The sequence below is a fragment of the Alosa pseudoharengus genome, unplaced genomic scaffold, assembly GCF_046254945.1.
Source record: "Alosa pseudoharengus isolate Yale_2024_CS ecotype anadromous, Long Island Sound unplaced genomic scaffold, YU_APseudo_1.1 YU_APseudo_1.1_scf_2, whole genome shotgun sequence".
In the NCBI taxonomy this organism is placed as follows: Eukaryota; Metazoa; Chordata; class Actinopteri; order Clupeiformes; family Clupeidae; genus Alosa; species Alosa pseudoharengus.
Window position 1 is genome coordinate 25,982,571 of NW_027468663.1, and position 16,740 is coordinate 25,999,310.

The 16,740-nt window shown below is 46.1% G+C and overlaps 1 protein-coding gene across 4 annotated transcripts in view; it reads left to right on the top strand.

The window, feature by feature from the left end:
* Nucleotides 1-16,740, top strand: part of ctnnd2b (catenin (cadherin-associated protein), delta 2b) — a 55,947-nt gene that overhangs the window by 31,226 nt on the left and 7,981 nt on the right. For 3 of the 4 annotated variants that reach the window (XM_076295893.1, XM_076295895.1, XM_076295896.1), the window contains exons 9-13: nucleotides 1,262-1,318; nucleotides 7,489-7,621; nucleotides 8,649-8,862; nucleotides 12,631-12,814; nucleotides 16,086-16,203. In XM_076295893.1, the coding sequence (XP_076152008.1) occupies nucleotides 1,262-1,318; nucleotides 7,489-7,621; nucleotides 8,649-8,862; nucleotides 12,631-12,814; nucleotides 16,086-16,203 (706 nt within the window). The remainder of the gene's footprint in view (nucleotides 1-1,261; nucleotides 1,319-7,488; nucleotides 7,622-8,648; nucleotides 8,863-12,630; nucleotides 12,815-16,085; nucleotides 16,204-16,740) is intronic. The other variant, XM_076295894.1, reaches the window with a different exon arrangement.

The following is a 16,740-nucleotide window of genomic DNA, read 5'->3' on the forward strand; positions in this document are numbered from 1 at the left end:
CATGTAGCCTATGAAACACCTCACTTCACTTCACATCACCCCCTAGACCACATTGACTTTATACCGTGTGTGTGTGTGTGTTTGTGTGTGTGTGTGTGTGTGTGTGTGGTGTGTGTGTGTGTCTGTGTGTCTGTGTGTCTGTGTGTGTGTACGTGTGTGCGTGCATGCGTGTGCGCGTGCGTGCGTGCGAGTGTGTCCGTGTTTGTTCTTGTGTGTGTTTATGCACGTGTGTGTGTTTTAGGTCACAAAACCACACAATATCGTTGGCATGATATTGACAGGAAAGGAACATTTCTTGTGCTACATTTGAAACCTTGCTAACCAATAATGCTTCAATAATCTTTAATGACACTGGAGTAAACCTAATGATGGCAACCATGTTCATTTTAGCGTTGTGCACGTAGACAAGAGTATATTAGTCTAACCAGAAATGGAAACTGTATCTGTGTTCATTTTCTTAAGTGGCATTTGTTTTGCTGATTTGTTGTCATACTTTAATTTGTCTTTCATGTTTTGCTTTGGAGTCATGTCTTTTGCATTGCAAGTGTTGTCGCTCATTCCTTGTTAGTGGATTGACATGTGATGCATTTTCTGTCTGCTAGCAACTTCACATGCACACTGACTGTTTACTTGCTTGTTAAATGTTGCTTGGTTTGGTACACTTCATTTATTTTTTAATATTAAAGCGTGGGTCTCACCAAATCAACTAGACTTTTATACTGACTTGGACAGTGCAAGGCCTTGTCAGAGTGATAGCCCTACTGTAAATATCTGGTACGGAGCAGTAGACATCTATAAATGCTGCAGGTTTCATGAGATGTTTCACGTTTCATGTTTCACAGAAAGTGCATGATTTTTGTAATAATGCATGACAACTGCATGAATATAGATTGGAAGATCGGCTTGACCTGTGCTATCACTGGTTAATGCATAATTATGGCAAACAGAGGAGTTCCTAATTGAGACGGTGCTCTGTTTTGGGCTGGTTGTATGATCAGCCATTTAAAAGTCCCTGAGGATTCATGCTCTAGCTCATCAACTTGACGAGGTCTTCCCTCAATTGCTGTGAGACACCCCTCTTTAATACAAATCCACACCATTCTGCACACAGTGCATGTGCTCAGTCAAATGCAGGTATGCAACATCAAACCAGTCCAAGAGTACAAAGAAATAGAACAAATGATGATCCATCTTTTCTTTATGTCAAGCTCCCCTGTGCCAGACACCTACCCTCTCTTTCTCTCTGCCTGTCTCCTGATAGGTACGACCCTGAATTCCTTGTGTGGAATCAAAATCAAGCCGAGCAGAGACTGACAAAGTAATCAAACATTTATTTTACACCCTCCTTCTCATACACACAGACTGTCATTCTCCCTCCCACTCCAGACTAGTGCTAGATGTAGGCACGTACTGTAGAGAGTGACCGACGTCCAGTAGATGGGAAGTGACTAGAGTATCAGTAGTAGTGATTGTTGCTGTAATTCTGCACCGGTGAGATATAGAAAAACAAGCTTTGATTCTGTTGTTCTTACTTTCACCTCAGAAGATTCTCGTGGAATTTCCCCCTGTTTCAGAAGCCCCCTGTACAGATTTGAAATGGATTGCATGTGGGGCTACAGATCATTGATCTGGATGTTTTGGTTTTGGAGTCTTGACTTCCTTTGCTGAAAGTAAAGTAGCAGTCAGGGTACAGCGTTTGAGCTAGTGTGTTCAATATTTGCTTTCTTAGATTATATATCATCTTAACGATATTGCATATATATGTGTTTTGCTGTGAACGCTCATGGTAAATCAGTCTCTCCAAGGGTTGGCAAAACAAAACGTCTACCGTTCTTTTGCGGCAAAAAGCATCACGTGTCTGTCTGTCATCGTCATTGTCATTATTTTGAATCCATTTGTCATCCTTTCTATCCTGGCATGGTTATTTGTTTGTTTTTATTTTTTATTTGTTGTGCTTTGTATGAAGACTTTCTTTTTTTCTCCAGAGCACACCATAGAACTGCTTCAACAGATGACACACTATTCAGTAGATGCTATTGTTGAAGATGCCCACACAGTGTATTCATAAGGCAGTAGTACGCTGTTCTCACAGCATGGACATATTCCGCGTAAGCACCCATGGTCCGTGTCCACTGTCCCCTGCAGCTTATTGGCCGTTGTCTCCAGCTCTGCTCCTTGTGGTCTGCCTCAGCTGTAGGCCCGGGTGGTGATTGAGTTGCACATCATATGACAAGGTGACATTTTGTGACCTTCGCTCCCAGCGGACAGCTTGGAGATGGCCCAAGAGAAGGCTCACGCATGCGTGCGCCCTTGGTCTCTGGAACGGCCAAACGTTTCACGGCGCCATGACAAGGTCAGACAGGGGTCACTTCGCTCAGCCCCGCCAGGCTGTTTCTCCAATCAGATTTTAGACCATATTCATGACCCCCATAATTTGCTAATCTGTGTTATCACCCCCCCCACACACACACGCGCACACACACACACACGTCACACATACACACAAACACACACACACAGGGGCACACACACACACACACACACACACACACACACACACACACACACTCACACACAAACACACACACGCACACACATACACGCACACACACACACACACACACACACACACACACACACACACACACACACACACACGCACACACACACGACCTCTGTCCCCGTCTGGCTACGGAGGGGATAGCTTGTGGTGCATTGTGATGTCAATGGGTGGAAATGACCACCATGTAATAAATGGATATCTTAAAGTGAGATCACACCACCACTGTGGCTTCTTCATCAGTGTTAAGGTTCATGTCACTTCGGTGTTAAGGTTCATGTCACACAGCATATTTGGTCCTTGTGCATTCATCGTGCCACCCACCATAGTGTATTGACTTAGAAACGTGCTGTTTGTCACTGTGTCAGCTATGTAACAAAGTTTGTCTACTCAATATACAGCAAAAGCCATATCACTGGCAAACTCGGTATGTTATTGTGTACATTTTGTTGCATGAGACTGTTGTATGCAAGTGGTTTTGCAGAACTAGTTTGTTGGCTGACAATAAACTTCAGCCAACCCTTGTGCGTAGTCAAAGGCCTATTTACATTAACACAACAACAGCACCATTCACTCAGGCATTCCAGTGATACAGTATGGACTCTGTATGTTGCTGCATGGGAGATATTTCAAGCGAAGATGCTGTGGACATTACGTTAGTGAGAGAGAGAGAGAGAGAGAGAGAGAGAGAGAGAGAGAGTGGGTGGGTGGGTGGGTGGTTGGGTGAGTTTCCAAATGAGGCCACTCAAATGACTCAGCTGTTCATATGGCTCTCACGTCTGGAAAAGCCCATTTGGCTCTAAGGGCTGTCATGACTCATCAAGTTAGAACTCTCGTCTCCTGCACGAGTCTCTGTGTTGTCTGGCTCTGCCTTTTGACTGCATTTACATTATTTACATACACCACACACACGCACACACACACACACACACACACACACACATACACACACACACACACACACACACTGTGCTGGACCGAGGTGGTGCTCTATCCATGCCATATACTCCTCAATAACCATGCCCAGCTGCCATGCATCCATCATGCATAAAGTATACCACTTTTTATTTGCATGGCTTTGTTTTGTTATTTCTCGGCCTAATATAGCAAAGCACTATGGGATCAGTGAGGCTAATCCTCTCAGCCAAAGTGCCCGCGTGGGTTTGGGCTGATGGCTTGGAGCAGTGAGAGAGAGAGAGAAAGAGAGAGACAGAGAGAGAGAGAGAGAGAGCATGAGAGTGAGTGCGAGAGATAGGGGGGTGGGCTACTGCATTGTGTTGCTAAATGCCTCTGGCTAGCACGCTGACAAGATAGGTGCACCTGACTGAGCCAGCACAAAGGCATAAACAAATACCCGTCAGAAACAAGGGAGCCAGCCAGCCAGCCAGCCGCCAAATGTTACATTACTTTCTGGTGACTGGCTTCCCCAGCCTGCTCCGCCAGCCCCAAGTCATGCTGGCCCTGCACGCAGGAAAGAGCTCAGGGAGGAAGCAGCCAGTGATATGGGCAGGTTTTTTTCTGTGCTGGTAATATCAAGTATTTTGGAGTATGGTGCTGTTTTAGGGTGAGTGAGTGTGTGTGTATGTGTGTGTGTGTGTGTGTGTGTGTGTGGGGGGGGGGGGGGGTTACCAGAGATGGTAAGGTGTCAGAACAGCTTTGTGGTGCTAACGTCGTAGCCATCCACTGCCTCCCAGTTCACATCCTCTAGCAGATGCCCTATGATTGGCTGCTTGGGGTGAGGCGAACCTTCTCACAGCCAAATCTCTGCTCATCCCGGCCTCTTTCTCTCTCTCTCTCTCTCTCTCTCTCTCTCTCTCTCTCTCTCTCTCTCTCGCCGTGGGAAGAGTATTGTGGCAAATCTGTCAGCGCAGGCGCCTGGATTATTCATGTGATGTGTGTTCATGTGCTCAACAAACTGTTTATGTCTGTCTTCTGCCTCCGAGTCGTCCGAGCAGTAGCACGATTTCAGCTCCGTGGTGCAGAAGGGAAGCGCTCGCGCTGCTTCAGTGGAGGCAGTTAATTGGTTTAATCGGGTCGTTAAAGACTTGGCTGGAGGAAGGCAGAAACACATCCCGGAAAGCAGGGGCCCTGGGCTGGAGTGGACAGCCCCTCAGTACGGTCCCGCTGACAGCCATTCAGCCTGAGACAATGTGTTTGTGTGGGTGTGTGCACATGTCTGTGTGTGTGTGTGCGTGTCTGTATGTGTTTGTGTGTGTGCGTGTGTGTGTGTGAAGACATGTCTTATTCATGGATAGGCTCTCACAGCCTGCATCAGAAGGAGAGAGAGAGTGATGAAGAGAGCAAAATGGACAGAATAAAAGAGAGTGAGATGGGGGGTGCTGTAGCTCAAGTGGCGTTCACAGCACATGCGGGTCCAAGATCTGACCCAGATCATCTCCTGATCCGACCCCATGTCTCTCCCCCACTCACTCTCTTCACTGTCCTGTCTGATTAAAGGCACAGAGGCCCAACAGATATACTTAAAACAGATTTAGATGTCATGACCCAGATATTCCCCACCAAAAAAAAGAGATAAAAATACGTAAAGATCCAGATCTGTAAATACCAAGTCATGTACTGTACGTTGGTTGTGAGTGAAATTGATGCTGTTGCTGGAGACATAATTACTGAGTGTGACTGTAGCAGTGGCGTGTGTGTGGCTGCTGACATCCTCTGCGTGCACTGCTAATTAGTGAATCCACACACATACACACACACACACACACACACACACACACACACACACATACACACACACACATACACACACACACATACACACACACACACACACACACACACACACACTAATCAGTGGTGTAGCCGTGTGGCGAGCGGTGGGTGACACTCGCATGCATTTTTTAAATCTGTCATATACAAACTTGCACGCACCGCGCACATCATACTTAGCTAATTACAGATTCGCTTCAGAGAGTTGGAATAACCAGCCACAGCCACAGGTTCAGACTCAAATCTCTCATTAGAGAGGCCATAGAGCTGCCATCTCTGAGCGTGAGTGTCAAGCCAACGAAATACACGACAGCCACGTCCAAGACATTTGGATAATGATGAGCTCAAAGGTGAAATGTATTGGTCTGATGGTTTATGTTGAGAGCTCTAATGAGGATAAATATGAGGCCGATAACTACAGAGCCGTAACTATAGAGCACAGTGTGGTGGGAAGATGCAAGTGCACATTTTCAACGCAGACAGCAGGGCGGGGCTGTTCAGTGGTATGACGCAGACGTGCCAGCAGTAGACAGCCAGCATTCATGGGTAATTACTCCTAATAAGGAATCAGAGTGAGAGAGACAGAGAGAGAGGGGGAGAGAGAGATGGGGGGAGGCTGGATGAAGGAGGTCAACTGGGCATGCTCGGTGCAGAGACGTGGCGGCCTGCTCCTGTGCACTGCCCCCTGCTCTCTTAAGGTGAGTTGTAGTGGTCTCAGTGTTCCACTCCCCAAGCTTTTTATTCCCTGCGCGCACGTGCTGCTCGCGTTTTCTCAACTCATCTTATAGTGCGCGCTCTCTTTTTCTTTCTGATTCGTCCTGATTCCCGTCGTCCTCGTTTCTCTGACAGATCCGTGTGCGCTCTCCCGCTGCCAGAGGGGGAGATGTGTTCCATTAGATTTCTCTCACGGCTCCCGGTCGCCTCGCCCCAACAATTAGCGCACCAACCCGCTCAGTCCAGACCTACACAGGGCTCAGGGACCAAATGCCTTCTTGTTTCATCTGCCTGTGATTCCCCCCTGTCCTCTCTCTCTCTCTCTCTCTCTCTCTCCCCCTCGCCCCCGCCTGTCTGCCCCACTACTGCCCTCTCCTGTCCCCCCTCCTTCATCACTCATCCGTCCAGCTCCTCATTATTTAAATGGCTTCTTGTGTCTGAAGGGACTTGACAGGCCTCTTTGGGAAACCAAAATGACTGGTCAGCCTTGTGTGTGTGTGTGCATGCGTGTGTGCGTGCGTGCGTGCATGCATGTGTGCGTGCGTGCGTATGCGTGTGTGTGTGTGTGTGTGTGTGTGTGTGTGTGTGTGTGTGTGTGTGTGTGTGTGTGTGTGTGTGTGTTTGGGTGTATATGTGTGGCCAGGACTGGTTATTTATCAGCCTTACTACAGTGGCCACATGGCAAGACGGAGCTGCCGCCCCTTCTCTGAGCTACTAGCAGCTGCTCTAACAGTGTGCCGTCCCTGTCTGTGTGAGTTTTGTCGTCTGGGCTACCACTGACACTTGTTTGTTTTCTCCCTGTGTGGCTCGGCTAGCGCTAGCATGGTAGAGTAGTGCCCCCCCCCCCCTATCTGCCCAGGGAGTGCCCCAGGCAATGACACCAGTTGTAGCGCTATCACTGGTACAGGCTGTCATTACTGGTAGAATGGGTTTGTACTTTTTTTTGTATAAATAGTCGGAAATTAAGCGTCTCAATGTCTGGGAAAGAGGAGTTGATGCAGGAGGAGAGCGCTGGATCATGGCAAATGTTGACGTGCTTGTGCAGTGCACTAGCCTGTAGGAGTAGATCTCCATAGTGTGTGGATCATCTGTATGTTGTCATAGTTACTTCAGTAGTACTCAGTAGAACCCCTGTTATTTTCCTATATAGCTGTAGCTGAACAAGCAGCACATGAACATACATGCACACACATGCAATCTTACATGTTCATGTCACTATGAAAATATTCATATTCATTAATGTATACATTATGTAGAGATACATACATATGAAAATAATCTGCACACACAGCATCAATGGCTTGTGATAAACTGTAAAGTCTTTGAAAACAAGCTCTTATACATTATGTAAAGCAGTCTTTCTATATTGGCCTGCTCTGCTAGCTTTATGCTGGGTGCTTATCCTGTCACATATAGCCCATAACCTCTCCGTCTCTCGCCCCCCCCCCCCCCCCTCTCTCTCTCCGCACTGCTCCACTCTCCAGGGAGTTTGGCTGGAGGGATCCAGAGCTGCCGGAGGTTATTCAGATGCTGCAGCACCAGTTCCCCTCGGTGCAGTCCAACGCCGCAGCCTACCTGCAGCACCTGTGCTTCGGAGACAACAAGATCAAGGCCGAGGTATCTCACTGACACGCTGACGGCACACTAGTTTATATTGATACTCTTTCTCTTCCCTCCTCCCTCTCTCTCTCTCTGCCTCACCCCCCTCTGTCTCTCTCTTTCTCTCTCTCTCACACACACACACACACACACACACACACACACACACTCACTCACTCTCTCTGCATTATAAATCCCCATACACACGCACACACTCAAGCATTGCACATGCATTGTTTAACATCAACACAGATTGCTAAAACGTTTGTCAATTGTCATGAGCTTGCTGTGCGCATTCTAAGCAAGAGCTATGTTTAGTTCTGTAGCGCCAGGGCCAAGCGGGGCCAAGCGCGAGAGGAAGCCGCCGTGGTTTTGATTGATTCTGGCATGTTGGGCGGCACATCTGCTGGCTGTTGGCATCTTGTACGCGTTGGCATGTGCCAATGCTCAGTTCCTGCCAGCTCAATTCATCTCACTTCCTCTGCACCCCCTTTGCCACCAACACAGAGCTTTTGTCTGCCGTGCCACAGCCACAGGGCTTTATTACTACTCTGTTTGTGCATGTGTTGAGAGTTAGCAAAACCAATTTAGATGATGAGCATTTTGTGTGTTCATGTTTTTGTGTTTTGGTGCAGGCTGGTAGATGGTCTTTCATTGACCTAAGCTGCGTTCAAATTTGGCAAACAATGGCGAACGTTTGTGGTGAACATGTTTTCTTTGAACAGTTAAATTTGGTTCGGTGTTGGTTCAGTGTAACGGTAATTGCATTACCTTCATCAAGCTCACGCCTAGTTCCACTGTATGTTTGTGAAGAACTACCTCCGCAGACTCGCAAACATTCGCCGAAAACTCCAGGCAAACGGAAAACTGTTTGCAAACATTCGCCTATGTTTTGTTTGAACACACCTCTGCTGATAAAAACGTAAAAACACATTTCTCCATAGATAATATTAAACATGATGTTTTGTCCATGCTTGATCTCAGATCAGATGTCTTGCACCCATAAACTCAGTGTGTTATTGCTTGTTGCCCCCCCCAACCCTAGATCCGCAGGCAGGGTGGGATCCAGCTCCTAGTGGACCTTCTGGACCACCGTATGACGGATGTGCACCGCGCCGCCTGCGGAGCCCTCAGGAACCTGGTCTATGGCAAAGCCAACGACGACAACAAGATCGCCCTGAAGAACTGCGGCGGCATCCCAGCCCTGGTACGACTCCTGCGCAAGACCACCGACGTGGAGATCAGGGAGCTGCTCACAGGTTTGTGCCCCCCCCCCCTCCTCCCCACCAACACCACCACCAGACACTGCAGGACAGCAGACCAGAACCCACTGCCCAGCACTCTCAGAATCTCAGCAGAACAGGGCAGTGTTCTAGAGAATGAGTGGGAGAGAGAGAGACAGAGAGACAGAGAGAGGGAGAGAGACAGAGAGAGAGACAGAGAGAGAGAGAGATAGAGACAGAGAGAGAGGGGGGGGAGAGAGAGAGCCTATTTAAACAATCTAACAGAGAGCACGATTCTGGAGACGAGGAGGAGCAATCTACTGGATTTGATTGGATTAGAATTGTATTGCACCTTTAACTGAAACCAGAGCACAGTGACAACTTCACACAGTTTCAGACAGAAAGAGAACGTACTGTTTGAATACCAGAAACCAATTCTCAGCCCATCATGTTCCACATTCAGCCCACTAAATTCAGCCCATTCAATGTCAATATCAGAATTGCTAGACCAGTGTGCTGTTAAGGGTAGGTGTATATTTGAAGCCTATTTACGATGATTTACAACCATAATCAACCATGTTTATAGAGCTCCAACCGACCTGTGAGCCTGAATGAAGCAAGCACTCAGCTGGCTCTGCCCTGCTGTATTCAGCTCAAAATGTGTGCACTAGATACACAATTTCATCTTGTGTTTCAATTCCAGTCTAAAGTCATAGAGGGTGATTTCAAATTGGTAACTTTTAAGTGTTGACTTGTTGTTCTTTTAAGTGTTAAGGATGCATTTGGGAAATGAATAGCAACTTTGACGCAACAAAGCAATTAATGACGTGACTGCATAGCCTATTCGCGATATAACTGCACTCTTTTAGGACTTGCTATTCATTGCGGTGGCATTGCTATTTTCAGATACAAACAACTGTCATAACAAAATGCAATAAGAGATGGAGACAATCACACGTTGACACTGATGACTCACTGAAGGCCCTGAAGGTGGAGGTCGCTCTTAACGTGATGCTTTACTGAGATAGAATGTTCTGCTTGTTCCAGTCCAGTTTTGAGCATATGCGGACAGCCTATAACCTGACTCCGCCAGATGGATTGCTTCGCATTTGCTTAGCATATCCATTTGGGAACTTCCCGTTGGAGAACGTTTGGGAAGGGGCGAAAATACTGGTTAGCTGATTGGATAAACCATCTGTCTATCACCACCTATGTTGGTGATAGACGGTCCAAATCAACCAATCAGATAAACGAAGCGTTCTTCTGATGGCACCTTTTAACATATAAGTTAGGTAAGTAGCTAACGTTAACGTTTTTAAACTTACTATTTGTATATGACATGAACCTCATCAACGACAATCCCTACCAAGTTTTCATGGTAGGCTACACGTCTGAAGAAAGCATATTTCTTCTCGTTAAGTAACTAAGATTCAGTGCTACCAAACACTAACTTAAATTTGCCGTGGAGGATGTCTGTGTCCATTCCTCCCAGCTACATTGCAGAGACTCCTAGCTTCCCCAGGAATACTCAAATATTCTGATAAAACTTCAGCGATAGCCATGCTCATCTCATCCGTGGAAGTCGTCATGTTGTTTAGATTGAACAGTAGCTTCTCGTTGGGTCACACCTAAACCTGCCTCAAAACCAACGCTGGATTGGAGAGATGCCAGACTGATCTGTGAGTGAAAATCTGAAGCTCCCCTTTATTTCCTGTCTTTTAATATTTAATTTCCTGGATGAGAATGTATCCTGGTTCATTCTACACAGACTGAGGAGCAAATTAAAATGAAGTGAAACAGTGTGTACGATGATGCTGTTTTGTCTGTTTTGGACAAGCCTAATAAATGGTGCTTGTTCGTGGAATAAATAGTCATATAATAGCAGCTTCAAAACACTTGTTTACAGCAGCGCTGAGGGAAAGGCATCCAGTCAGAGAGGATATGGTCACCCTCGTCTGAGCACTGTAAAAAAAATATATGATTTTTTAATATGATTTATATGATTTATTTGTGAAATTTTCAATATACAAATATGAGAACAGAAGTCCTCTCAAATATGGAGAGAAAGAGGTACAGGAATGAATTTTGCAGAGTGATGCCCTATTAACAAAGGTGATATAAAATGTATGTGAGATGTGAAATGTGAGAAATGTATCAAGCATAGCAGTAGTGCAGCTGGGTCAGTCTTGGACAATTCAATTAATGTTCATGTTACGGTCACACAGTTACTGTGACATGTCGGGGAAGCCATGGCCTACTGCTTAGCGCTTCAGACTTGTAGCTGGAGGGTTGCCGGTTCGAACCCCGACCCATAGGCACGGCTCAAGTGCCCTTGAGCAAGGCACCTAACCCCTCACTGCTTCCCAAGCGCCGCTGTTGTTGCAGGCAGCTCACTGCGCCGGGATTAGTGTGTGCTTCACCTCACTGTGTGCTGAGTGTGTTTCACTAATTCGCCGATTGGGATAAATGCAAAGACCAAATTTCCTTCACGGGATCAAAAAAGTATATATACTTATACTTATGTTATTCTCGGGCAGAATTATTGAAAATTGAAAATGAGTTAACAGCGAACCTACCTGCTGTATCCACATTTTTAGAATAATATATTTGATATGATATATTATACAGTATCATACAATACAAACTGTAATTACTTCTACTATATGTAAAACATTGAAACAGCACTAAAACATAAATAAGATATAGAATTACTTTACAATTCTGCCTTAACAGTTCATATGTATGTATAAAAAGGGTCAAATATTGTTTTCTATGCAGAGGTTGTTGCTTGGAGATTGTTGCTAGGGCTGTCAAGGTTGTCTCAATCATTGCCATTCTGTAGAATTACAAAGGCATTATATGGTCTATGGATGAAACCAGTCATGGCTCTGGACGAAACCCCTCCATCAACTCTTTCATAGATTTGATAGATTCCATCCTTTGCTAGCCGGAGCTGAGATTCTTTGATACAGTGTCAGTATTGAGTTTTCCCCCCTCCTTTGGTATAGGTATTTTTGCAGGTGCATTGTCCCTTCCACGTAGGCCTCCTCTTTGTGTAGTATGCCCTTTTCTTTTCTGTTGAATGTCAGACCTTGGTTGGCTTGAATTTGTTTGCTGTGCATGACTGAGCATGTGTGGTGCAGTGGGACCAGAGAATAGCCCCAGTAGTGCCAACTGTCTGCCATGGAGAAGCTTCAGTCAGTAAATATTACCTGTTGTCAGGTGTGTTCTATAAGAAAGTGTCCGTCTGTATAATATTATCCACTTTTGTCAAATTCTGAATTTATAATGTGCACTCATAAACACACTGGATCTTGCGCAGTGGGAAAGCGGGCTTTGTTGATATCACACTGTTTAAATGTGCAGTTGTCTTTGATTTCTGTCCCAGCGAAATGAATGCAATTGACTCTGGTTAATACGGTATGTGTGCTGTGTAAAGCACATGACCATCCTGCTGTATATAGGACAGCAGTTCTCACATTCAGCCCAGAATAGGAAGACAAGTCTTACCATTTTCCCCATGACGGCATATATTTGTAACCTCAAGATTTTGAAGAAGGTGACATATTAAACATGTCATAAACAAGTTATCAACATGTCATAAACAAGTTATCTATCAAAATAGGATTTCAACACAAATATCATTGTTTTATGTTTAAATTTCAGTGGTACATACAGTATTTCTTTTAGCCTCCTTGCACAGTAGACGTTGCGCCAATGTATGTGCGCTTGACCTCGCCATGGAGTCGTTGATGCCACTGATCTGATTTGTGCTGACTGTGTCCTCTGTCTGTGTCTGTGCAGGCGTGCTGTGGAACCTGTCGTCGTGCGACGCTCTGAAGATGCCCATCATCCAGGACGCGCTGGCCGTGCTGACCAACACGGTCATCATCCCGCACTCCGGCTGGGACACCTCGCCGCACCAGGACGACCGCAAGCTGCACCTCCACTCCTCACAGGTGCTCCGCAACGCCACTGGGTGCCTCAGGTCAGTGCACATCACTCACTCACACACCTACAGACACACACGTACACACACACACACACACACACACACACACACACACACACACACACACACACACACACACACACACACACACACACAGTGAGCCCACAATGACAGCTCCATCCACATGCTCTATTGTGCACTGTGCTGTGTCTGTAGGTCTCCAGAGTACTCTTTCAGCATATTTCAGAGAATGCACTGCTGCTGAATGCTAGTCCATGCATCCCCAATATAGCTTTACTGTGGGTGAAGAGGCAGTAGCACAAGGATACTACATTAGTCATAATAATGTAAACAAATGCATGAATGTAATATATATTGTGTGTATGAATTTATTTACATTTATGCATTTGTTTACATTATAATATAGTATGTAGTGTATGTGTATATATATGTTAAGTGATGCTGCATATATTCTATTGCTCTGACTTGGCTCTTTAACACTCTATAATTGGCTTTCCAGCCTTCATGCACCTGAATGATTGTCCTCTCTAACAGGCTAATCAGTTTTACCGTATGATGTGTCATTATGAAAAAAACACAAAACAGTTGCACAGGCCAGTGGTTTTGCAGATAGACCTAGACCGCCCATGAGTGGACGAGGAATCGCTTAATCAGCTTTGTCCACATTCAACGAGTACTTAACTGATATGTTAAGCTAATTGATTTGAATAAATAGGTTGGGTCATATTGAATGAATGCCACTGGTTTTGGTCTATTATGCAATAAGCCACTTGATGAGGGGATATGAAGTAAAATCAGCCCTGTCTGTCAGTTGAGTGTGGGGAATAATCTGTCCTCCCTGGCTGAGCTTCCATTATTGGATTCAAAGGCCACATGATTATGGACCTGGCACAGGGAGACAATTGGCTCTCAGTCAAACTCCTGTAGTGCTTCTATGTGAATAGAACCCCACCCAGTCCCCCTTGCATACCGGCACAAAAAGCTGTCGAGGAAGAATTATGAGATCTGCCTAATACATTTGCCTGCTTGTGCAATTCTCTTTTTTTTTCGTTCCTTTTTTTGGATTGTACATTTTTAACTGCACTTCCCCTGGCTGGGAAAGGTGCTGATGCATCATGTGATATATCATTCCTTCTGAAAGAACGGACACGCCTCGCTCTCTAGATGAAAATTCACATGCAACTCTGCACACACACACACACACACACACACACACACACACGCATGATGCAGTTATGTGCAGTGTTGACATGTGTGCATGTTAGTCGTGTATGAAAACCATGTCAAGTGAGTGTGTGTGTGTGTGTGTGTGTGTGCGTGTGTGTGTGTGAGAGAGGGTGTGTGTGTGTGTGTGTGTGTGTGTGTGTGCGTGTGTGTGTGTGTGTGTGTGTGTGTGTGTGTGAGTGAGAGAGAGACAGTGTGTGTGAGTGTGTGTGTGTGAGAGAGAGAGAGAGGGAGAGAGAGAGAGAGAGAGCAGATCACCAGTAGGGTGCTGTAATGTGGAGGCGAGGCTTGTTTTAATCCCAGGGGAGGGTTTTCTGTTCCAGTCTCTGGCTGGGTGGCGATAAAGGGGTTCCAGGGGAGCGAAAAAGTGCTGAGTCATCATGACTGAGGGGCAGCTGGGCTAAGCTCCCCGCGCTCACTGCCGCAATTAATCCACCTCATGGGTCGCCAGGGGAACAGGAAGTCTGATTGAATATTTGATGGTTGACTGACAGTGCCACACCACCTGAGCCGAAACCCCCACCTGCTGAACACAGAGAGGGGCAGGGGTGTGTGTGTGTGTTTGTGTGTGTGTGTGTGTGTGTGGAGGGGGGCAACCAGACACCTCCGCCTTTGATTCCTCACAGTGGAGGTGTCGGGGAGGAGGGCTGGTAAGATCAGGCTCTCCTGAACCCCACCAGCCCTGGCTGCAGGCAGCCCCATGGTCCCAGCAGACTAGGGGATTATTCACCGGCGCACACACTCACTCCTGCTCCTGATTGGCTAAGCCAGTCACAGGGGGAGGTCACATGCTGAGCAGCCACTGGCACACACTATACCATGTCCCAAAGATTCTTGTAGAATTTCTGAAATCTCGAGTCTTGAGAATCTCATGCTTCTTTGCGGTCACTGGTAAACTTGCACATGCATTCTTGCACATCCGAGTGCAAATGGACACTTTGTTTTATTTAATATTTGTATGAAGGGGCATGGGCATGGTTCTCCATAGAGGATTTGTTAATTAGCGTGCTATTGTGCTGTAGACAGTGCAACGTTAAGTGATGTTAATTCAAGCACCTCAGGGAGTGTTTGCAAGGTGAACGGTGCAGAGTGCAGCTCAACCACAGCGGTAATCTCCCCTCTTCACACCTCTTGATGACAAGGATGGTTTTAGCAGCGCCCACAGGCTGCTCAGATTGGGCTGATTTTAGTGAACACATGCAGGCACCTCCTGTTTACATGCACCAGCTGTTTATGCCTTCACCAGAAAGAAGGAGAATCTCCACTGGAGCACCGCATGCTCACTAGGGAGCTTCAGGAGATGATATTAGAGCAGAGGAGGGGAGAGTGGGGACAGTTGCAACAGGAGCCTAATCCTCCAATTAGACATGTCGATACCTACATGTATACTGCAAATACTCAGGTAGACCTTCTACCCACCAACCAGAAACAAAACAGTGTCAACATTTGGTGTTGCATATACTGAGAAAAATGTGTTTTTGAGGTATTAAAAGTATTATTTTTTTCATGATAAAGTCCAGTCCTGGTCCAGGTTGGGGTCAGTTGCAAAATCTGACTTCATCCATTCAAATGAATATTATGAATGGTATGCATAATGTAATGATCTTTAGATTGTATGGGTAATTAGCTGACAGATTTAAGTTTGATATGAGTAGGTTTGGTTGGTCTGGCACAAACGGACAGAAATGTTGCGGTGGTTTTTGGCACTTTATCATGTGAATGTGTGATGATGTGATAAATGATGCCTTAGTTCCTCAGTCTGGGATGTGACATAGTGCAGATTATACACCAGTGCAGTTAGATATGGACACACACAGGCAGAAGAACGATGTGATGGTGCAGGAACATGGTCTCATGTAATGATATGTCATGTAGTGATATGTAATGGTCTAGTAGTAATGTGGTTATGTTGTTAGAAGTGATCGTAATATTGTGACATGCAACAGAGAAAGAAAGCAGAAATAACCGTGCCGTGAAATTGTCAGTGTTGTTGTCAGAGGTGTGGTAGTTGTATGCGTAATGTGCCATGTGTGTGACCCGTGATGATGTGTTGTTTTCCCAGGAACGTGAGCTCGGCCGGCGAGGAGGCGCGTAGGAGGATGCGTGAGTGCGAGGGTCTGACCGACGCGCTCCTCTACGTCATCCAGACGGCCCTGGGCAGCAGCGAAATCGACAGCAAGGTTGGAGCGCGCACCTTCTTCATCCCACATCACATTAAGCAACACGCCTAGAGCAGCATCGCACCCATGAGAGCTTTAACTAACCAGCTTGGATGGACACGAAACGTTCCTTCAATTGAGGTCACATACACCTACATACTGTATGAATACGCAGTACAGTATACGGCAAGACTCTTGAACTGAGCTGCTACGATTGATTTCCAAGGGTCTTTGTCTTGTGTGCATAATGCGTTGTGAGAAGCAGTTAGGAAAAGACAGTCAGAGTTTAATCTCCCAGAAAGCGTTTACAAGATCAAAGCCGCCCTCTTTGTTTTGCTCCGCCTTGCTGCTCATTACAATGGGACCAGCTCCTCGCCCATCCGCTGGACTCTGTCCAGACGACCAATCTAACAAGAGCCATAAGAACACAGATTCCGTCATATCGGGAAAAAGAGGCTAAATTGCCTTCTGGAAAAATAAATATTTTGACATATTTTGGTGTGACAGAAGTTTTTGAGAGATCCAGAGAGTTAGGAGAAAGGCTGGCTTTTAGAGGAC